The sequence below is a fragment of the Rosa chinensis genome, chromosome 6 (assembly GCF_002994745.2).
Source record: "Rosa chinensis cultivar Old Blush chromosome 6, RchiOBHm-V2, whole genome shotgun sequence".
NCBI classification, from domain to species: Eukaryota; Viridiplantae; Streptophyta; class Magnoliopsida; order Rosales; family Rosaceae; genus Rosa; species Rosa chinensis.
Genome location: NC_037093.1, coordinates 56,265,066 through 56,286,399, shown reverse-complemented (window position 1 = coordinate 56,286,399; position 21,334 = coordinate 56,265,066). Strand labels below are relative to the sequence as shown.

Here is a 21,334-nt window from a genome sequence, read left to right as displayed (position 1 = left end):
AAATGTCTTCAGAAACTTTGTTTTTTTTTTTTTTTTTGATCGAAGTCCCTTTAGAAATCTATTATTTATGAGCTCGTGAAATATGAAATATTAAATCGTAAAAAAAAATAACTTCATAAAAGATTCAGCAATTCATGAATGGTAACACTTTCTTGTTTTATTAATTGTGAGATTAAGAAATGTGACAATTTAAATGGGAATGGGACTTGATATGTTTTGACATGTTGAGAGGTGTCATACAGATACTTGTATAATGCCGAAACATGCTAAACCCTGCAATCACCATTTTTTTTTTTCTCTTGAAAATCTTTTGTATCATTCGTAAAATTTGATTTTCAAACGTGTTCCACTTGATATTGATAAAACACTAAAATCTCAAACAATTTTATTTTGTTTTATGAATTTTATAGTTTTCTAACTCTAAAACAAATTAGAAAAATTTGCAACGTGACTTTTGAGTTCTATCAGTTTGATAAGCGCTTGAAAATGATTATATGAGAGGGGAATAATTTAGAGTCTAGAGATGACATTTTAAGAACTTACAGGCTTAAGAAGAACAAAAGAAATTCCGAATTTATCTTAATGCACGCCCCAACAAACATATTGCCAAAAAAAAAAAAAAGAGATGGCGAGAATGTGGGATAAAAGCCGAGCATATGCATATTCAAGGCATAACGAAATGGGGGACTGCCCAATGCAAAAATGCCAAAAGAGTTGATAGTCTCCAGCATCAAAATTGAATGCGCAGACCATACAAATTCCAACCCTCACATAGTCACATCGTAACCAAGGTACAGGGTTAAAACATTTACAGAGGACCTGCCCAACCCCCAGATATTATATGTACACGAGTGCCAGACTTGGAAGGGGGGCTGTTATATAAAACTTGCGAGGTCGATGCATAATAAGTTAGGCGTAACCATCACACGTCTGGAAAGGTTTGGGAAGATCCATCAAGACTCTGCATCATCGTTTTCTTCAGACCTGTGTATGGATTTCAAATCAATCAAATGTCGCATGGTTGGCCTGCCATGAGGGCAATTCCAAGGAGACTTCAGACCCGCCAGGTGCTCGAGAATCTGAAACAGTCGATTATTAAGTCAGCATTTTCAATTGTATTCACAACGACAACTTCCCCCAAAAAAGTGAGGACCAGATACATTGGAAGTTTAAAACTAGAAAGACCATTCATGAGAACTTTAGCATTTTAGAAATAAGGTTCACTATACAACAAAAACTAATGTGAAATGATAATTAATGATTCTCATTACCAACAAGGGCGGGTAGGAGTGGTTGCATATCAGGTGGAGGATCATAACATATACAAAGTTATGAAATGTGGTTACCTTCCGCATCTCATTTCTTCCGAGGGCATCTCCAATCATAACAGATGATCTGCATGCACGTGATGCCAGCATCGCGCGAACTCTAGAAGGGCAAACGGAGTCAACAGTGTCCATCTTGTAACTACCGATGATTGAGCATTCCCCATGACTATCAGCAAGAGTGGATATCAAATCCTTCACATCTGTTCAAACAAACAATAATTCACTGTCTGCGGAAAGAGCATGTGGACTTTTCACATTAGTATAACCTGTAATCATATAGAATGATTAGGCAGGATAAGGAATGTCCGATATGAACATGGGACATTCAAATGTACATATTAGTGCTCACATTTATGGTCCAAACTCACCGAGTGCTTATTACTCTCCAACTAGCAACATGCAATATTTGAAAACAAGGGATGACTCATACCTTCAACTCCAAAAGTTATGTTTTTACTGAAGGGAACAGCTTTCAATTTAAAATGGTGACCAGGCGGAGCATGTAGATCCTCTTCCAAAGAAAATCCATTTTTCCTGAGATTGGAACCAATCCACATAATCATCAGAAACAAACAAAATTAGATGTTAATGAATAAATATGCTAGGAATGAAAATGGTCGGACTCGGTTTGCACCTGATTACGTCCATGTGCATTGAAGCAACAACTTCTTCTTCAGGAGATAACTCCAACCTCAATGGCCTGCATACTCAAAGAAGTAAACTTTCAGAACTTGATGTTAAATTTAGAGAGAGTCTGCATAAGCAGAAGAAAATAAAGGACCAAATGAAAAAGAAAGGTTAAAAGGTCATTGCATGGACAAGACCATCAAGGTTCAAGCTAATTTTCAAACACCTAATCTGTCCCTTCTTCTCCCAAGAGTCTATTACTGACAACCTAGTTAAACTGCAATCTTCAACTTAACCACTTTTGAATTGTTAAAGCACCATCGGTTCCCATATTATACAATGCATGTGTAAAAATTTAGGGAAGAGGACAGCTGGACAAGATTCTCTGCTAGCCACACAAGAAAAATGAACCAAATGGTTCGACAAACAATGTAAATATTGCCTCAAAAACTTCAAGGGCATAGAAAATCCAGTTCAGAAGTGATTGGATCAGAAACTACTTTGAAGGACATTCAGGTCCAATTTTCCAGTTAAAAATGTAGACATAAGTACAGATTGATTTTCCTTCTCCCTAAAAGTGGCATTAACAATAAAAACAGGGTGAAGCCCACAAAAAAAAAAATAGAACTATACAAGGAATCCAAGAGACTATACAATTTGGAACCGTTACTAATGTGATGCTGCTAAACCACCAGAATTTAATGTCATATGCTATATAATAGGTGACAGACATGAAGTTTCTAGCATGGTTTGGCAGAGATGAAGTATATAGAGTTCTCCAGTAAACTGTTAAAAAATTAGCACACTGCAGTGATAATCCTACATTTTGATGAATAAGGATATGTCTAATACAGCTAATTCAAAACCATAACTCACCTAAGCAACGGCTGTTGGTTTAAGATGGTAGATTGTGACAGGCGCTCAAAATTGTACTTCTCATCAGCTGCATGCTGGAAACAGAAAAGACTTGTATCAAGAAGGTACCACTTGTCAATTAGGTTCGTATTTGTGAATGCAGAGGATAAATTAAGAAGAAAGAATTAACATCAACCAATAGAAAATTTAATGAGAACTTCAGAAGCACTGCTAGAAAAATACCTGATCTATGATAAATAAATCTTGATCTAATTTCCCAATAATGAAGCCAAGATTGAATTGCCCAATCACCTAAGAGTTGGGAAACAACTGGAGGTCAAGTGCCATCTAACATAATCAGAGAGCCACTTCATATGCAGTAAGTTTAGGAGGCAATGGATAGAGTTTAAGATATTTTGGAAACAAAGAACATTACATAAATACTCTTATCAAGAAACCGAAAGTAGTGCACAAAAATCAGCTAATGCAAGCAACAACCTTCATTCTACCAAAATCTTCTTTTCTGAAAAGTCTTTCCAACTCTGTGGTAGCTGCAGCTAAGGCCCTTGCTTTCCGCTCCTCATTTTCTGGTTGAGAAAGCTCCAGTGTTGCAGCAGTATAGCACCTGCTAGTGACCAGAAAAATCACTTCCATAAAAACAGGTTGCAGTGCTAGATTACAGATTAAAGAAGTTACGACTCTAAAACCTTTGTGCTTTTACTCCAGGTATGCTTGATTGCAATCTAGAATATATTTGCTGCCTCCTTGTCTTTAGGTCCTGGAGACTAAATCTCAAGGTCGAACACATCATAAGACCAGAAGAAGGTTTTGGAGTATTTGACAATATACAAGAAGAAGGTGATGCAGCTGGCAGATCTTCAGACAGACTTATATCCCTGCTGGGTGAAGCAGTTGGTGCCATATCAGCAACAGGCACTGCTTTCTGTTGAGCCTGTAAACCCTGTGTCCAAAATAGTCAAGGTGGGCACAAAAATTTCATCATCCAGGTTTCATGAGATGTCATGCACAGCAGTGTCCTGAAGATGATACTAAACAACAGGTCCCTCCTTAAAAGTGGAACCAAAAGCAACTAATCTACAGAGTTCATTCTTTTAGTAATTCCAAACTAAATGCTTGACACATTGCGCCTTGAGCAGCAGGACATTTAAGAACTCAAGAGTGTATAAATAAGAGATGCTCCTTGAGCAGCTCACTAGTTTTCCTTCTTCCTTTGTTTCAGTAGACTTTTAGTCCTGTTCTACCAATATCTCATTTGTTTACAATATAGATATACGCCACAATTCTACAAATTACAGTGCTTCCTATTCTGTCATATCTTCAAAATAAACATTTCCTGTAATGGTGTATAATAACCCTAAAGCCAATATCACAAAAAAGGCCATATAATGCAAGAACTTAGAGCCATAAAACATCAGCCATGATTTCCTTAACCTTCAATTATGTAAGAACTATGTCAACGGTTAAGCAAAAAGAAACCAAACATAGAAGAAGAAAAATGGTAGAAACCCACTTACTTCTCCATGTCCTTCACCCTCAATCTTGCCTTTAGGAGAAACTGGAACTCTAATTTTGTTGAGGATCCTATCTACTCTAAAATATTTGGATGGCTCATTCTCACCAGCTTCAGCAGAATTATCAACTTCAGTAGAATCGTTGATCTGCTGATGACTAAGTGGGGGTTTTGAAACAGCATTAAGTGAATCATTCTTGGATTGACAATGAAGACTTTGGTTCCTTAGGACAGGCATTTCAGACAGGACTGTGCTAATACTGTCATGTTTTCTTTTAGTTACAGTTACAAACTGGTTAATTGATGCTTGTACAGAGCTTGAATGACTACATGAATCTCCATTTGCTGCAATTCGATCAGCTTTCATACTACAGAGATTCTTTGTCAATTGACTAGTTCCATGGACCTTAATGCTGTGTACTCTTAAAGCAAAATCCTTCCCCATTGAATTTTCATGGCTAAACCCTTCCTTATCATGATTAGTTTCAGAATCAGTTTCCGCAGCTTTCAGAGGAGCATCGCCTTCTGGAGTGTGATCCTCAGGACTAACTTCTTTAGGTACAGAATCTATAGAGGATTGTCTCAGAAACATATGAGACCTCTGACCAGGAAAACACAATTCAGACCTGCCTCCTTCTTTTGTAGCCTCCTCAGCTTTATCAGCCGGACGAACTTCTTCAGGAACATCATCATCATCATCATCCCTAGCTAATTGTTTATGAGACCTTTGATGAGGTGAACACAACTGAGACCTGCCTGCTTCTTTGGCAGGCTCCTCCACTTTATTAACAGAGTAACGAGCATTACTAGTGGAATATATCTGCTGCAGACCCTCCCTTAAGGCAACAAGTATGGAGCTCTCATCAGAAAAGAACACTTTCCTTTTATCAGGAGTAACATTGACATCACACGCTCTTGTCGGAACAGTGAAATTCAATATGGCAATAGGATGCTGCTGGGAGTTTGCCCCTCTATACAACTCATTCACAAGCTTTGTAATTTTAGGCATATCCACAGGTCGACCATTCACAAAAAAGAACTGCCTATCTCCCATGTTCCGACCACTACCTTGTCCCGACTTGGAAAGGAAACCATCAACCTTGCAACTATCAGATACAGATATACTCACAGGCTCTAAACAACTGAAAGTGCTCATCCCAAACAATGTCACAATATTATCCTTAAGTGAACCACTTCCTTGCGTTTTAAGCACCACAGACTTTGCATTTCTACCTATGGCATTCGTGCAGACTAACCGAACCCCTTTCGCAATAAGAGCATAGGCCTAAAAATTCATACATCACACTACACAATGTAAACCATGGCATTCAAATTACGGCGAAAACAAAACGAAAAATTTGCTAGAACATACATACATTCAATAGAGAAACCAGCTTCCCATACTCCTTCCGAATGTTGCGACTGAACTCCTTGCACCTCACCGGTAAATTCACAAACAGATTCTTGACCGTTACGGTGGTGCCGACCTGCCGCGCCGTCTTCTTTTCCGTTACCAACACACCGGAATGGTCAAAAGTCAAGTGCGTGGCGACCTGCTCGTATTTGGTCCTGGTTTCCACCGTTAAATTCCCCAAAGCACACAGAGAACTCAAGGCCTCGCCGCGAAACCCGAACGTCGTCAGAGACTGGAGGTCAGGGAATCCGGCGAGTTTGGAAGTGTGGTGCTTGAGGGCAAGGACCTTGAAGTTGTTGGGCGAAATGCCGCAGCCGTTATCGATGACCTGGAACCACTCTTTGCCGTAGTCTTTGAGCGCGATCTCGATGGTGGTGGCGCCGGCGTCGAGGCTGTTCTCGACCAATTCTTTGACGGCGGCCGAGAGGTCGAGGATCACTTGGCCGGCGCAGATTCTGTGGACCACGGACTTGTTTATGGGTTTTATAGATGGAGAATCGGAAGGAGGGGTGGTCGCCTCCATTGAAACCCTAAATCATCAACCTCAGCTATTAAGCCATGAATATGAAGAAGAAATTAACCCTAGAATTGGAGAAAGAGAGGTTTATGAGACTGTAGAGTAACTATGATAAGATCATTTACTGTTCATTCCTGACTTTCCTTGCTTTTGGTCCATTATCTTATTAGCTTTAACTCTTGAGCTGGACACGTTTTGGTTCTAGTTGACAGTTGGTTCAGATTATAACATTTTTGTAAAGACTATATATATGTTATTGTGGGAACCCTGTCCTGATTATGAAATGAAAATGCAGTTTCTTTAGTTTTCCTTCGTTCTTTCTTGCTTTTGGTAAACTGACTCTACCAAACTATGAGAGAGCCCTAATCCCAAATCCCTAGATTGTAATTTTGCCGCCAAAATGAAGAGAACTGTTTTGGCGGTGACGTTATTTATATTGGGAAAACTGACGGTAAGATTTATCATCCGGTGCAGAATTTATTTTTTCTCCGGACTTAAAAAACGTTAAGTATTTGATCACTTGCACTGTTAGTACATAGAAGAATTTTAGTAATTTATCTTTTGGCAAATTCAACCGGTGCATACTCTAACTAAAAATGCGCTTTTGTTTCCTACATTTTAAGTTTGGATTGAAAATGAGCCGTATACTTATTTCTGATGTAACTATCTAGATTGTTTTTTAATGCGATTCTTATTTCTGAAAAAAAAAAAAAAAAAACCGGTGCAGGGAAAGAAATAGACGCTAAAAGTGACAAAAAAAAAAAAAGTTATTAAATTGCACTATTGCAGGGGTGATTTATAAAGCTTCATGGCCACGTTCACATATCTTGGAACATTCAACTTTTACGAATTGAGTGAACTGACAACAAATTGATGTGTAAATCAAACAAATGCAAATAATGACTCTCAACCATATACAAGAATCTGAAAAGATAATGCGACATTTGGACGTGATAGAGATGCTAATAGAATACAAATTGCAATTTAACCGAACAGAGACCGTGAAGGACTTCAAGAGGACGTGGAAGAATAGATGGTGATTGAAAGTTGAAATCTAACTATGATAACTCAAGGAACTATGACAGTGCAAGAAAGGATTGCGACATCTGTGGCTTTTGCTAGTCATCTCTAAATGCACCGCACTACGGCATTTTTATGGTTATAGTCCAAAGAAGATCTGAATCAGATTGCACTGTTATTTTGTCTTCTTTGACAAGATTTGAAGTACTTATCAAACCACCAAACTTCATCTCTGTTTCATCTGAAAAAGAAAGTAGGAGCGGGTCAGACTCTCATAACAAAGATGACAATTAACTATGCTTATGCCATTGAGAACTACTCACTTAGATCCCATTGAAGCCCGGTAGTTGTAGTGCTTCCAGATGGAGTCCCAATCGGTACAAGTCCACAATGAGGACCTTCAACTGAAGATTGAATATGGATCTCATGACGGTGTGTCCGTGGAAGAAGGTGGATGAGGCAATCATCAGAAAGAAGGATTATTCGAATGGTCGAGAATCGATATAACACATTGATGTTTCCTATCTCGTGGTCAAACCTTCCACCGAGTGCTCCAGCAACCAAAATGCACAGCTGATGTACACAAAGAAGTGAATCAATTACTGCAAAAATATGAGAAACATACTAGCAGCCAATTTAGCAAACATCAATATCTGCCAACTTCAATGCAAGGACAATGTAAAGTTCAAAGCAGATGAATCAGAAAGCGTATAACTTACATTAGACTTGTCTAGCTTTTGTGCCCAGTCACATATATACGCTACACACTTGTGAAGATCAGTAGTGTCCTGATCATGAGACTCATCAACAACCTTGGTTCCCTGCATTCAAATACCAAATAGACACATCTCGATAAAACCTCATACCACCACGTGTACGTATGCAAACATGAGAAAAATAGAATTCCTTGAGAAATCTCATAAACTGAATATCCAGGTTGAATCAACTAACGTCATCAAGCAATACAAGTTTTGGCAGACATAAAAAGGAACGGTAGCTAAACACGTTTAGAAATACGCTTTAAGATTGAAGCTCAAAAGTGCTCCACTAACCATATTAGCATAAAACTCCAAGACTTCCTTTCTGATTGAGTCCAGGTCACCTTTAATAACGTCAGGCTTGTACCTAATATCAAATCAAAGCATCTCATCTTTTTTAAAGCCAGAAAATTTATTGCAATATAAAATTAAACAAACAAATATAACAAGAGCAAATCCGAGTTTGATTGTTGTATAAATCTCTCATTATTTTCTAAAAGTAGGCGGTCGTGAGTTCAACTCATAATTATAGACTAGTTGTTGTTTATTTGATAAAAAAGAAGAAGAAGCCCGAATTCGCAGCTTAATCTCCACTACACAATGACCCGTAAACAAACTTCCAAGAACGATTTCAAAAGCTCAATTCTAAAATATCAAAATCCGAGTAAACAAGTCAAAACCAATCAAACAGAAAGTAGAGAACCTTTTGCGAACATCTGATGCGTCTAGATGAGGCAGTAGCAGAGGCATGTCATCATAAACCCGATTGGCACCGCCGTCCGCACACAATCGCAGCTGCGCTGCTCTCAGAGAAATCAATCAAAATCGAAATAAAAAATAAAAAATAAAAAGGAACAACCGAACTGACTGGGCAAAACGAAGGTCCACGATAACTACCGTGGCTCCACAGCAATGGAGAGAACCTCGGGAGGCTCTGGTTGAGCACCACCAGCGCATACGTCAGCGACGGTGGCGATTGATTGGACGGCGCCGGAAGGAGAAAGGTTGAGGAATGAGACATGAGCTCCATGACGACGACGACGACTCTCCCGCGCAACTGGAACTCTAAAACAACGTGCCGTTTGGGGCCACTGCACAGTATCGGAGTCCGAGAGTTTTTGAGTCCGATGGGATGGATTGAAGGAGAAGAAAAGGAAAATTTGAAGGAGAAGAAAAGGAAAATATAGTATCCGAGTGCCGATTTTTCCGTCTATATAAAAAAGAATAAAAGATAGAGGTAGCAGCAGTCGCAAGTTTGACCAAGACCCCACAACCACCTCCAGTAAAAAACAAAGGGCGTAAAACAGAATTATCTGTGGTCACTGTCTCTGGTGACTTTCAGTTACTTTCTACGATTTACCAATGTGTTTGTTGATGCTGTGAGTTGCATCCACGACGACGTCACGCAAGTCGGCATTTTTACTTCTATATACTTGCAAAAGAGTTTGATTAAGCGTTCTTTAATGTAATTAGTAACTTGAAATATGTTAAAAGTATACCATTACAATTGCAAAGAACAAATGAACCAGTTTTGAGACTTCTCACTAGCTTCCCAAATTACCACACACCATGCCAAATTAAACACATACCAACTCACACGTCTCATACTCTGTTTAATGTTGCACCTATCTTCGACTATCATCGATTTTCATAAGAAAAGAAGTGGAACCCTTTGCTTTCCATATTAGTCACCCAATACGATAAGAGAGATTCACAAACCCCATATTACCCCAAAAAAAAAAAAAAAAAAAAAACAAACACACTTGAAATTAGATGTTCAGACACTAATAAGCTTTGACAGCCATTGCCACATATAAATGTCCATAATATTACATCCACATGCAATGATAATTAATTCAACATGAATGCGATGACCAAAATGGCAAAAAGATTGTTCATTAATTAATTAGTATGTACAGGGCAAAAGGCCCAAGAGAAATGACAAAGGCTAGTCAGATAACCTGATTATGAAACTCCTATCAAGTATGTTAATGTAATTCAATTTAGAAAGAGAGGGGGGCGAGGGGGGAGGAGAAAAAACCTATATATATATATCATACAAATGGGGACAGAACCTTCTAAGGGATTGCCAAGGATACATGTGTTGCCGCTGCGCCTTTTAGCTGGATAAAGAAGAATGAACAAAACAAGGACTTCTATACACCAAAAAAAAAAAAAAAAAAAACCTACTCTACATAAAATAGCTGAGCGATTTCTTCTTTCTTGATCCACCTTCTCCATACAAGTCATTCCATTGGAGGAGCTCACTCATATTTGTCGACTCAGATGACACACTTGCACAGACCTGCATTCAGTCTCAATGTTTAAACCAAATTGAACAAAAGTTCAAATTCATACTAAAAAAATTCAGAGTACTACAACAATCCCTCAATTCAACACTCAGAAAACACATAATGCACACATATACATCCCAATGCTTCCTTCATGACATGTAATTTACAAGCCGAAAAAGATAGTGATGAAAGGATATAAGATAATTGGACATCACATAATGCCCACTGCAACAATCAAGAATTCAAAATTTTAACAAAACTACTTATAAGAAATTTTGAATCAGCATTAGTCACAACATACCTGTTCATGCGCATGTTTAAAATCCTCCATCTTTAAAGGGCGGATGTCAGCACTGCAATACAACGACGGTACAGGTCTGCTCTCCTCCAAAGCTAAACTTCTCTCCTGAGATAAGCACGCACGGAACATTTACAACCAACAACACCACCAAATTTTCAATTAACAAAGTCCGAAAAACAATGGCAAATGAACGCATATGCAAGCAGGGGTAACATATTTTGTTATACAACACTACCACTCCACTCAAACAGTTCAATCCCAATTTAAAAAAGAGAGAAGGAAGTTCACAAGTAACAAAGAACAGACACTATTTGACCCAAAAATAAAAATATACACAAAGGTTACCAAAACCAACCTTCTTTTCTTTTTCTAAGATTTCCCTGATAGGACGGTGAGCTGCAGTAACACAAAGGTTCTGCCAAAGAAAAAAAAAGGGAGACACCAACTCATTAGATTCCAAAAGAAAAATAGATATTGAAAGAGAGATGGAAGACTCTTGGAAACTTAATAGGCAACCTTTAGGTCACTTCCAGAATACCCGTCTGTCATACTGGCAGCTCCTTCCAAATCAACGTCAGGATCCAAATCTTCTTTGGCTAATATAACTCTCAGTATCTTTTCTCTGTTTGGAGCATCTGGCAAGTTAACCATCAACCTGCGCATGATTTTGAATTGATATCAATATTGTAGAAACACGGTGAATAAAACTTTATGAAACAAGAAGTGAACATAAAAAAGAAGGAAAAAAATGAAATCATTTATTTACCTCCTCGGAAGCCTCCTAATAACAGCCTCATCAAGGTCAAAAGGCCTGTTAGTAGCAGCGAGTACCAATACACGTTCTTTATCCTTTGTACGTAGACCATCCCAGTTCACCATGAACTCGTTTTTCATTTTACGCATAGCCTCATGTTCCCCAGGATTTTCACGTCTTCCTAACATGCTGTCAACCTACAACAGTAACCATAAGAAATAATTACTAGCCATCCTGACCAGCAAAAATGATGATGATGATGATGATGATGATGATGATAATGATAATAATAATGATAATAATGATAATGATAATGATAATGATAATACTAGTTACTTTTACAGGTAGATACTTGAGTAGTGGGTCCAACCATGCCAAGGGATAAAGAAACAAAAAATATAAAAAGAAACCAAGTCTTATAAAATGAGATGGCTATCTTGCATGACAGTAGGGACTTCGAAATTAATAAGTGCCTTCCAAACACATGGGTGTAAGTAAGCCATCTTACCCGCCCTATCAGCTTGTAAATACTTTTGGAGAACTATGTACTTCATTTTTTTACTTAATAAAGACATTAGAAAATCAAAAAACAAATGAGGAAAGAATAACAAGTTATTAAGACATGGCAAAAACTAACCTCGTCAACAAATACAACACTAGGAGCAATTTTACTAGCTAACGAGAACACTGCTTTAACGTACTTCTCTCCTTCCCCAAACCACTGCAACACAAATTACAGGTGTCATAATGATTCTAGAGATCTTATGAAATAAATGTCCAACAACCTCAGTAACATGCATACTTACCTTTGAAGTAATACTTGACATTGATATGTTAATGAAGTTTGCACCAGCTTCAGTTGCAACAGCCTTCGCAAGCATAGTTTTCCCAGTACCAGGGGGACCAAACAGCAAGATTCCTTTGCAAGGCTGTAGAGTAAGACCAACGATTAAAAAACAAGCATGCAAGAGAGAATGTACCATGCAGTGGAGAAAAGATGAGCAGATATAAAAAAATAATTATTATTATTAAAAAAAAAAGAGATGCTTTGACCTTAGTCAGCTGTCCTTTGCTAAACAGTTCAGGCCTCTGAAGAGGAAGCATCACCAACTCCTTCAGTGTGTCCTTCACATTTTCCAAGGCCCCGATGTCATCAAAAGTAACCCCAATGTCGCTCGGTGGAATAACATCAGCAAGAAGCTTTTTCTCAAACTCATTTCCAGTGACCACATCCTGAAAACTCATGAAGTTAGGTCCAATACAAATTACAGTGAAAAACATTTGCAGTCCCTTAACAAGCAGGAAGCACATTTTAAGCACCAAAAAACTAACATACAAACCTTCAGTGACTTCTTTGTGCTTTTGTTCTCACTTTGAATGCCCTGTAGAATGTTCAGTCCATATTTAAGACTGAAATATAAAATGATATCATTAGCAAAAGAGAATAGATAATGCACCGAGTCTATAGACAACTGGAAAAAAGTACAACCTTTCAGTAGAAATGACAAGTTTTCCATCTTTAACTTCAGCCTCAGAACAATGCATAGAGTGATAACTCAAAGCCCAGCCTATTATTTTTTCAACACCTACACGAAAAAAAAAAAAAAGGAAATTAGAAATTTTAAGAGAAGATTCCGCTCATGATCATCTGCAAAATGTCAGCACTACAAAAATTCGAGTCAAGATTACCCACTTTCAGTTGTAAGGGCAGGATCCTTAACCGACAGACTTTCAAGGTCGGGGCAATCCAGATTAATACGGTTAAGAACCTGAAAGCATTACATCATTGTAAATAACGAGGCCAGCCTAGAAAAACTAGAACACAATCATGGAGTAACTAAAACAAATAAGCTAAAGGATTAGAACATATAGAATCAGAAATTACATATCATCATCATGCAGATATATATCAGAAATTACATAGGCAGATCTTAAGAGATTATGTGTTTGAATGCACAACAGGGTGTACACACACTACTTGTAGATTGCTTCAATGAGAACATTAACAATTTAAAGTTTGATCAAGTAAATTCAGAACAGACCTTTTTTTTCACAGAAGAACCAGCAGCAGCAGCATATAGAATAAATAGAAAATGAGACCAGATATACTCACTGTGCGAATGCTAACAATATTTGACTGTGCTTTCAGAGTTTCAACATCACGATCCAACTGCTGCTTCCAGTCCGAAAGTAGACCTTCATCCTACCAGGAAAGACAAAAATATGCTACTTCACGAATAACAAAGAGGTAAACAGCAGAATAACTAATATAAGAAAGGGGCTATTTACCTGAGGTAGCTGTATTGTCACCTTGTTGGGAAAAATCCGAGTAAGATTCTTCAATGATTTAGGGGTTTCTTTGCTCCTATCTTGCAGCCTACCAAGGTTATCCTGATCACCAAAAGTAAATGTTTCATTTTGACTCCTAAAGCAACAGCACACCATTCACAACTATACAAGCAAAGAGTTTTTAATCTTGCCCAGAAAATCTCAAAATTCCCAGTAGGATGTAAATTCCATACCGCTCTGCTGGATCTATCACACATTTCAAGGTAATCAGGGATGAATCTCTAATTCGGGTAGTTTCAAGTTGATTAAAATAATTTGAGATATATATATATATATATATATATATATATATATAGAGAGAGAGAGAGAGAGAGAGAGCAGATAAGATTTTAGATATCAAATAAAACTCATGAAAATCTATTAGGCACATTACAGCATTGAATTGATACACTAGGCACAAATCTAAATCTAAATCTAAATCAACGTGATCACAGATTGATATCACATTACCAAAATCAAGCCTTCATGCCATATAAGCCAACAACAACAAAGGAAAGGGAAAAGATAGTAGACCAGCATACCGGAAAAGCAAGATCGAGCAAAGCTGTTTGGCTGAAACCGAACTTCGTAAACAGAAGACCACCAGGATGGGACTGGAAAAATATAATATAGTTAGGTGAAACTGCATATATATGCTTATATAGAGTACAGATTGTACAGTAAATAGTCAGAAGATAGGAATAAAACAAAATCCTCAACTTCCTACCTTTTCCTTACGATTGTCCAACTGGGTATGGGAGCCAATTATAACAACATTCTCTGGCAAACTTTCAAGTTTACTCTTGAAGTGAATAAATGCATCTGAATTACCTACCATTGCCTTCTCCACATCTTTCATAAACAATATTAGAGGCATACTTTTACTCTCATTTGATGCAACCTGCACGAGTGCTTACATTTTAATACCAAGAAAACAACAACTATCGTGGTCCAGTACAGTGCGATAAGTACCTCAAGAAGTTCATTAATAGCAAGCTTGTCAATATCATCACCTCCCGAAGCATCAATGCGAATTAGATGATTAGCTGCATAATAAGCCCAAAATTAAAACAAATGCACATACTTTTTGACCATAAACATGAATACAGCAACAAAAAAAAAGAAGGGCACGTCATATAAGATCATATAGTATCAGAAGATCACCAGGACAGAAAAAACCACGATCTTCTTCGCAAAGACCACCAAGATCATTGCCATCTGGTATCGTTTTCTCAAATCTAACACCAATTTTAGATGACCCGTTCTCTTCAAAAGGAAGAACAACTTTGCCTTTGTAACCATATTGTGGTCCCCTGCAGAAAATAAATATTTAGTGCACTGAAAAAAAAATTGATGGCATCTGAAAAGTTCCACATGCACAATCTTCCTACTTCAGAAAATGACATATATATCCAAATTTTAGATGATGCAAAAATAAATAAACTTTTGTATCAACAAAGAAACATTAAAGTTTATCATCATGCATGAAAAGTACCTTAGAGGAGGATTATGCAGCGAAGAAAGCGCAGCACCACCGATAAATTTCACCCTATCACCTGCACATTACATAGGCAGCTAAAGTACTAATTTATAGATCAATACAAGCATACAACACATAAAAAAAATTAACAGGAGGAATAGATATTTTAAAGAAAAATAGCATGCCTTGTTTAAATGTAATGCCTTTGGAGGATGCAGTGGATGTTTCCTGCTTTGGCAGAGCTTGCGAGCTTAGAGTGGATCCACCTGTAATTTCAGCCTCAACACTGGAGGTTGGTTTCTTATGCCTTAATCCAGCAGCCTGTGCAGCTCGTTTAGTGAACATGGAAACTCTTTCGGCCCTAGCTGCTTCTTTAACAGAATCAGCATTCTGGGATGCTGGCCCCTGGATTTATGTTTATATAATATCCAAAAGAAAAACATTCCACAATTAGAAATCTGATTACTGATATTATGAAGCAAAAACTGCCAGAATAATATAGTTAAGAATATAAAAATATATATAATGTAATATACACCTGAAGAAAAAAAAAACAAGAATCCATTTAAAAGAAACAAACAATCTAATGGAGAAGTCAAAAAACATACACCAGGCATGACGAGAGAGTCGACAATTAGCAATCTAGCACCAAAATGTTTCGCAAGTGCCTTTGCCAAAGTTTCCTGATATATCTCTGATCCTGCAAAACAAAACTAATGCATCATTATGGCTTAATAAGAAAACGAGAAGGAAAGTAGTCAAACTACCAATATCAATAAACCAAAGAATTAGAAGCCAGTGGTGCAAAAAGAAAATGGAAGAAATACCTGCAGGACCAGATAGTAGTATACGTGGGCTCCCAGTTGGGAGATCTGAGGCATACTTTGCAAACTTATTACACTTCAAATGAATGTGGATGGAAGCAATCAGAACATTTTTGGTTGTGTCACTGTATTGCAAAAGATATACTATATGAGTGATAAATAGATAATGCAACTGTTCCACTTTTCTACATGTGATAGACAGAGAAATATAAAAGTTGAAACAAAACATATTCAATGAAGTCAAGTAGTAAATGTCAATTATAGCAAATGGTTATACCTTAGGTAGTATGGGAAACTTTCAAATGTGACTTCAATATCATTAGGATTTAGAATTCCTTGTTGCAGTTTATCTCTAAATGCTTGTCGCCTAGTTGACAGCGAAATTGCAGGATCAAAATCCTGGAGTTCTCTAAGTTCTCTTGGCTCATTAAGAATCTTTGAAAGGCTGCCACTGAAATCAAATTTGGCACCAGAACCCAACATTCGGAGAAGAGGTGGCCACCTAGTCCCAGAGGCCTTTCCCGTTTCAGTATCCATGTCCAATGCAAGGTTATCAAGATTGGGGTTTTCGTTGGCAGTGTCAGGGAATGAAACAATATCTTTGTCACCATCATTAACATTAGTACTATCCTTCATCTCAGTGTCTGGAGTACGATCGTCTGACCCTCCGCAACCAGAAGGAGTAGAAGGCATATCAGCATCCTGTTGCAGATCACCACCAGCTTTAGCAGATGCTGGAAGTAGTGACAAGTTATTTGGCACATTTGACATAGATGCTAATATAGATGCCCCATCAACTGTGGGGTCCCTGGATCTTGCCTCAATATGTAACCCATTAACCGGAGAGCTCTGGGTTTCTAATATGCTAATTGAAGGAATGCCTTGAGCAGCTATATTACCATTAGTGAGCTGCATGAAAATCTGATCCACTGTCAAGGAATCTATTGAACATTAAAAAGTAAATATAGGGTGGTTGAAAACAACAATATACAAGAAGAAAGTACACAGGAAAAATGAGGCTCTGGTCAACCACAGATGTGAATATAGTATATCATAAATGCTATATACTTCAACAAAAAGGATACATATGCATGTTTTCCAGATGAACCAAAAACAACCTCGTCGCCTCCAATTAGAATAACCTTAGAATCTTGTTGGTAAACCTTGCCATTAACTTGAACATAACCTTTACCCCCTGTAATTTCCATTTCTGCAGTTGACGAACCTTCACCCGGCTATGCAAATACAAATGATTAAAAAAGAGTTGATAATATCAGACCAGCAGCTTTTTAAGCAGAACTGGAGTGTCTAAAAAAGAAACCATTCAGGTTTTATGTACAAGTGGTATAAAAGGCAGTACCTTAAGTTTACAGAGTGTAGTACTAACGGATGGATCTTTAAGACATAAATTGCATTCACGACTTTGGCCAACAGTGAAAGTATCACAAAGAAACTGATGCGGGTTCTGGCAAATGATTAAGAGAATTAGTCTAAAATGATAAGAGAGCAGGAATCATGCCTCAGTAATATCAAATGAGAGAGCAAGAATCATACCTTAGCATAAATATCAATAACTCAGTAGTCTTAATCATATTAGCGGCAAAGAAACAAAACAAATATAACACAAACAGTACAATTGTTTGGTGCTTAGATATTAAATATATAAAATTATTTTCTTTTTTAATATGACCTTGAATGCTCAGCAGAAGGAACTAGAATACGAAGACCCTATATCATCACTTCAGAGATTATTAAGATCATAAGCACTTTTTACTGAATTCATTTCAACAGCCTTGATAAATAGACTATATCAATCACTTGTGTAGTAAGGAGCAGATATGACATTGTGGCATAGAAGGAAGAGTTGTAATTATGAACCCAATACATCTGAACTAATCAGTACTGGTACATAGAACTCCTCAGATGTTCCAACATCCCGAACAAGAGGGAATCTCATCCGGTACCCTATGTTACTCCAATTACAAACAGAGTTGTTATGCCCACCCTTGTTAAGACAACCTTTCCACTCATTCATTAAACTTAGCTCTCATCAGATGGCATCACACCATTCCATTAAAGAGACACAGGTTAATCTCTCATAAGCCCTTGATGAGAAAAATATGGATACCATAAGCCCTAGCCAGATACTTCCAAGCATACAAGGTTATAGATGGAAGACTCTTAATTAAGCATTTCAAGTTTAAATCTTGTAAGCAACTGAACCATATATATAGTGACGAACATTAATCCTAGTCGTGCATATCCAACCCACAGAACATTCAAACATATATGGGTGTGTATATGTGCAGGGATAGATAGAGAAATAATGGTACATCACAAGCAACTTCAAACACTCCTGTGAGCCTCTCTCTACGAAGATAGTCTGTAAAACACTTAAACCCTGACAGCCCTCCCCTTGACCATATAATTACTCTTGTCTAGGCATATAAAACTTCTCAACTCACCCAGCTACTCTATGCAAAAAATAATATGATTGCATGCGATTATTCTACATTTATTTTTTGAGAGGGGAGCAAACTCTGTTCTGTACTTGATAGAACCTAACATGTTGAACATAAAAACGACCTATGCGAGAACAAACTTGCAAATTCAAAACCAACAACTATGTTCAAAATGCTGGGAAGACAGAACCCCACAATTAGCATATAAACATATCTTTACACATTGTAATGTGATAAGTCGGTACCATGGAAAACACAATGCATGCATACATTTTGATCAGGTTGTTTAACTAAAGGCCCCATTGATTAGTGAACATTGAGGAGTGGAGTAACAAGCAAGAAAACAAACCTTAGAGCACTGGGAAAGAAGCTGTCCCCACGCCAGTTTCTGATTCGATTTCGCACTCCTCTTCGGAACCTTCTTAGTCCTCTTCAGCCCAGAACGAACTGCAGTCTCGCCTGAGGAAAGAAACCCCCACACCCGAAATTCAAAATTCAAACTTTAAAACCTAAACACACCCAGAGAACTCAAATCCCAATTCATATCGAAAAATCAAAACCCCAGATTCATAAAAAAAATATAATAATAAAATAAAAAAAACAAGATTCTTACCCAAAGGCTGCGGCGACCCCAAGGCGGCGGCCTCCGCTTCCGCCACGTCATCAGGGGCTCTCTCCGCCGCATCAGAGCCGTTAACGGCCTTCAAGGAATCAGCTGTCTGCGGATCAGGGGATCGCAGCTCGAGGTCCGGAGATTGCGACTCAGATTCCTTTATCGGACCCAGAGGCTCCGTCGGCGTGCCGCTCCGAACGCCGTTGTTGGATGACGAAGCATCAGAGGCCTAAGGGTTTGGTGAAATTCAAACCAATCAAGCAAAAAAAAAAAAAAAACCAAGAATCAAAAACCCATAAAGATCAAATCTTTGATGACAAAACCGCGCATGCAATAAAGAAAATTGAAAACCCAGATAAGGGAATAGAGAGAAAGACAGGAATTAGGGCTAATTGGGAATCAAAGTCTGTACCTTTGAGCGTTTGGGATTGGGGGGAGGAGAGGCCGATAGGGTGCGTTTGGAAGAAGAGCTGCGTCTGGTTTCAACCATGGTGTGGTGTCTTCTTCTTCGTCTCTGATCCAAACAAGGTATTGGGTGCAGAGAGATAGAGAGAGAGAGAGAGAGAGAGAGAGAAGTAAAATGATTGAAGGAGATATCAAGCTATATCAATCATAATGGTTTTGGCTTTCTCAAAAAAAAAAATAAAGGTTTTGGCTTTTTTATTTTGTTTATTTTTTTCTCTTTTATATGGTTTTGGTTCTTTTTTTTTTTTTTTGAAGAAGAATGGTTTTGGTTCTTTTTTAGAGGAAAAGGGGAGAAAAATTGGAAATGAGGCGGTGGGAGTGAAGTAGGAAAAAAAAATCCTGGTTTGGTTTGAGACGTTTAGTTGCAAATTACAGTGATTTTTCTTTTCTAAATGTTGGTGGTTTTTTATTTATTTTCATAAATGCAGAACAGATATTATCAAAAATAGGAGGTTTTTCATTTCCTGACGTTTTGGAGATTGCATTTGAAATTTGATAGATTCTGTATTGATGATGTTTTTCCAAATGGATATGTCTCATCTGTTCACCTGAGAAAAGTTTCCATGTGTAATATTCTTGCATGGGATTGTTGAAACATGGTTAAAAAAAAATTAAAACATCCTAATGCTATTTCCTTTTTTGTTCCTTTTTTGTTAATAAGACAAGATTCAAGCAACCAAATCTGTTATTCAGTTGGTCAATAGCTTGACCAAGCAAAAAATGCATAGGATTTGTGTCAAAGAAGAACAGTTGATAGAGTGAGATGATTTTCTTTCCCTAAATGAGTATATAAAATGATGGTGCGTTAGTTTTAATGAGGAAAATACAACAAAGATATATTAGAAATAACAATTTAACGACAATAAATTTAGATAAGCAGGCTTTTATTGGTGAAATATTCGAAAGTTTTTTTGAATATCTAGAGTCATAAAACAATATCTCAAACATTGAATGCGGAAGTTTTGCATTTTAAAGACCCTGGGCTCAATTTTTTTTTGTTTGAAAAGAATGATAGGCTCAATTTAAAATCAAGGAAAAGTAAAGTCTTCAATTTGAAAGATAAAGCACGAGCACGCAGCAATTGCTGTTTATTTTTTTTTTTTTTTTTTTAATGGGGTTGGTTCTTATTGCAAAAGCTTTGCATTTGGAAAACCTTGGACTAAATTAACAAGGGAAAAAAGCAAGATCATGTTGTCCTACATCCAAAATTTTGTGGGTCGTGAAAACAAAATGTCGAACTTCACTGTAAAAGCTTTGTATTTAAAGGACCATAGACTCAATTAACAAACACATAAAAGCGAGATTTTCAATCAATGTAAAAACTATATCAAGATACAACAACTATCATTCTACATTGTGAATTCTATGGGTCGTAAAACAAAATGTTGAACTTTAATATATGAACTTTGCACTTGAAAATCGTGGGATAAATACAAAAACAAAGGGAAAGCGAGATCCACAATGTAGAAGCTTGACTAGGAGATGCTTACAGTAATTGTTGTTCCATACCGTGATTTTACTATGTAACTCATACATGTGTTAGTACAAAATCCGTGAATGAGAAATTATCATCATTTTACTTGCACCTCTATAAATATTTTCTATTTTTTTTAGTATGAAATATTACGACAAGCAACAACTGAACAACATACTCGACCACCATTATCACCGCCACAATATCAACTACTAAATTTGTCTTGCACTTGGATAATAAGTGTGTGTGTACATACATCATAAGAAAACTAACATTGAGTTTAGTCATG

General features: G+C 37.4%; 3 protein-coding genes across 8 annotated transcripts; all 3 read right to left on the bottom strand.

Moving 5' to 3' along the window:
• Positions 1-635: 635 nt before the first annotated feature.
• On the bottom strand, positions 636-6,770 carry LOC112172217 (DNA mismatch repair protein PMS1). Of its 4 annotated transcripts, none has more exons than XM_024309475.2 (11): positions 6,622-6,770; positions 5,718-6,378; positions 4,346-5,626; positions 3,518-3,771; positions 3,309-3,435; positions 3,054-3,122; positions 2,832-2,905; positions 1,963-2,028; positions 1,759-1,862; positions 1,347-1,528; positions 636-1,079 (listed from the first exon to the last, which is right to left on the bottom strand). In XM_024309475.2, the coding sequence occupies exons 2-11, from the start codon at positions 6,276-6,278 to the stop codon at positions 954-956; spliced, it is 2,844 nt and encodes a 947-aa protein (XP_024165243.1). In that variant the 5' UTR covers positions 6,279-6,378; positions 6,622-6,770; the 3' UTR covers positions 636-953. The 4 variants fall into 4 exon arrangements, with proteins under 4 accessions (XP_024165243.1, XP_040364783.1, XP_040364782.1 ...); XM_040508849.1 differs by having other exon boundaries at positions 3,518-3,762; XM_040508848.1 differs by having other exon boundaries at positions 5,718-6,384; positions 6,628-6,673.
• Positions 6,771-7,097: 327 nt separating this feature from the next.
• On the bottom strand, positions 7,098-9,244 carry LOC112172219 (thiamine pyrophosphokinase 1). 2 transcript variants are annotated; one of them, XM_024309482.2, is made up of 6 exons: positions 8,948-9,244; positions 8,754-8,850; positions 8,345-8,417; positions 8,012-8,113; positions 7,616-7,865; positions 7,098-7,533 (listed from the first exon to the last, which is right to left on the bottom strand). In XM_024309482.2, exons 1-6 carry the CDS (start codon positions 9,078-9,080, stop codon positions 7,415-7,417), a joined length of 774 nt encoding a protein of 257 aa, XP_024165250.1. In that variant the 5' UTR covers positions 9,081-9,244; the 3' UTR covers positions 7,098-7,414. The 2 variants fall into 2 exon arrangements, with proteins under 2 accessions (XP_024165250.1, XP_024165249.1); XM_024309481.2 differs by having other exon boundaries at positions 8,754-8,845; positions 8,948-9,154.
• Positions 9,245-9,921: 677 nt separating this feature from the next.
• On the bottom strand, positions 9,922-19,703 carry LOC112172216. Of its 2 annotated transcripts, XM_024309471.2 has the most exons (28): positions 19,519-19,703; positions 19,107-19,335; positions 18,843-18,952; positions 17,392-17,496; positions 17,117-17,266; positions 16,851-16,952; positions 16,309-16,733; positions 16,035-16,156; positions 15,816-15,907; positions 15,393-15,612; positions 15,223-15,283; positions 14,892-15,040; positions 14,700-14,773; positions 14,455-14,628; positions 14,270-14,341; positions 13,689-13,790; positions 13,513-13,602; positions 13,093-13,168; positions 12,889-12,985; positions 12,740-12,809; positions 12,453-12,632; positions 12,206-12,328; positions 12,037-12,120; positions 11,412-11,596; positions 11,162-11,300; positions 11,001-11,060; positions 10,646-10,750; positions 9,922-10,355 (listed from the first exon to the last, which is right to left on the bottom strand). In XM_024309471.2, exons 1-28 carry the CDS (start codon positions 19,594-19,596, stop codon positions 10,242-10,244), a joined length of 3,588 nt encoding a protein of 1,195 aa, XP_024165239.1. In that variant the 5' UTR covers positions 19,597-19,703; the 3' UTR covers positions 9,922-10,241. The 2 variants fall into 2 exon arrangements, with proteins under 2 accessions (XP_024165239.1, XP_024165238.1); XM_024309470.2 differs by having other exon boundaries at positions 16,309-16,952.
• Between the last annotated feature and the right edge of the window lie 1,631 nt (positions 19,704-21,334).

Excerpts from the sequence above, each read along its gene's own strand:
- LOC112172217 (XM_024309475.2), bottom strand. The coding sequence starts at position 6,278 with ATGGAGGCGACCACCCCTCCTTCCGATTCTCCATCTATAAAACCCATA. Across the intron at positions 3,772-4,345 it reads AGGGTGAAGGACATGGAGAA|GGTTTACAGGCTCAACAGAA; the intron begins GTAAGTGGGTTT and ends TTTTGGACACAG. Across the intron at positions 1,529-1,758 it reads CATAACTTTTGGAGTTGAAG|ATGTGAAGGATTTGATATCC; the intron begins GTATGAGTCATC and ends TTGTTTGAACAG.
- LOC112172219 (XM_024309482.2), bottom strand. The coding sequence starts at position 9,080 with ATGGAGCTCATGTCTCATTCCTCAACCTTTCTCCTTCCGGCGCCGTCC. Across the intron at positions 8,851-8,947 it reads TCCATTGCTGTGGAGCCACG|CGCAGCTGCGATTGTGTGCG; the intron begins GTAGTTATCGTG and ends CTCTGAGAGCAG. Across the intron at positions 8,418-8,753 it reads GCATCAGATGTTCGCAAAAG|GTACAAGCCTGACGTTATTA; the intron begins GTTCTCTACTTT and ends ATTTGATATTAG.
- LOC112172216 (XM_024309470.2), bottom strand. The coding sequence starts at position 19,596 with ATGGTTGAAACCAGACGCAGCTCTTCTTCCAAACGCACCCTATCGGCC. Across the intron at positions 15,284-15,392 it reads AGGCATTACATTTAAACAAG|GTGATAGGGTGAAATTTATC; the intron begins GCATGCTATTTT and ends TGTAATGTGCAG. Across the intron at positions 12,329-12,452 it reads GCAAAGGACAGCTGACTAAG|CCTTGCAAAGGAATCTTGCT; the intron begins GTCAAAGCATCT and ends CTTACTCTACAG.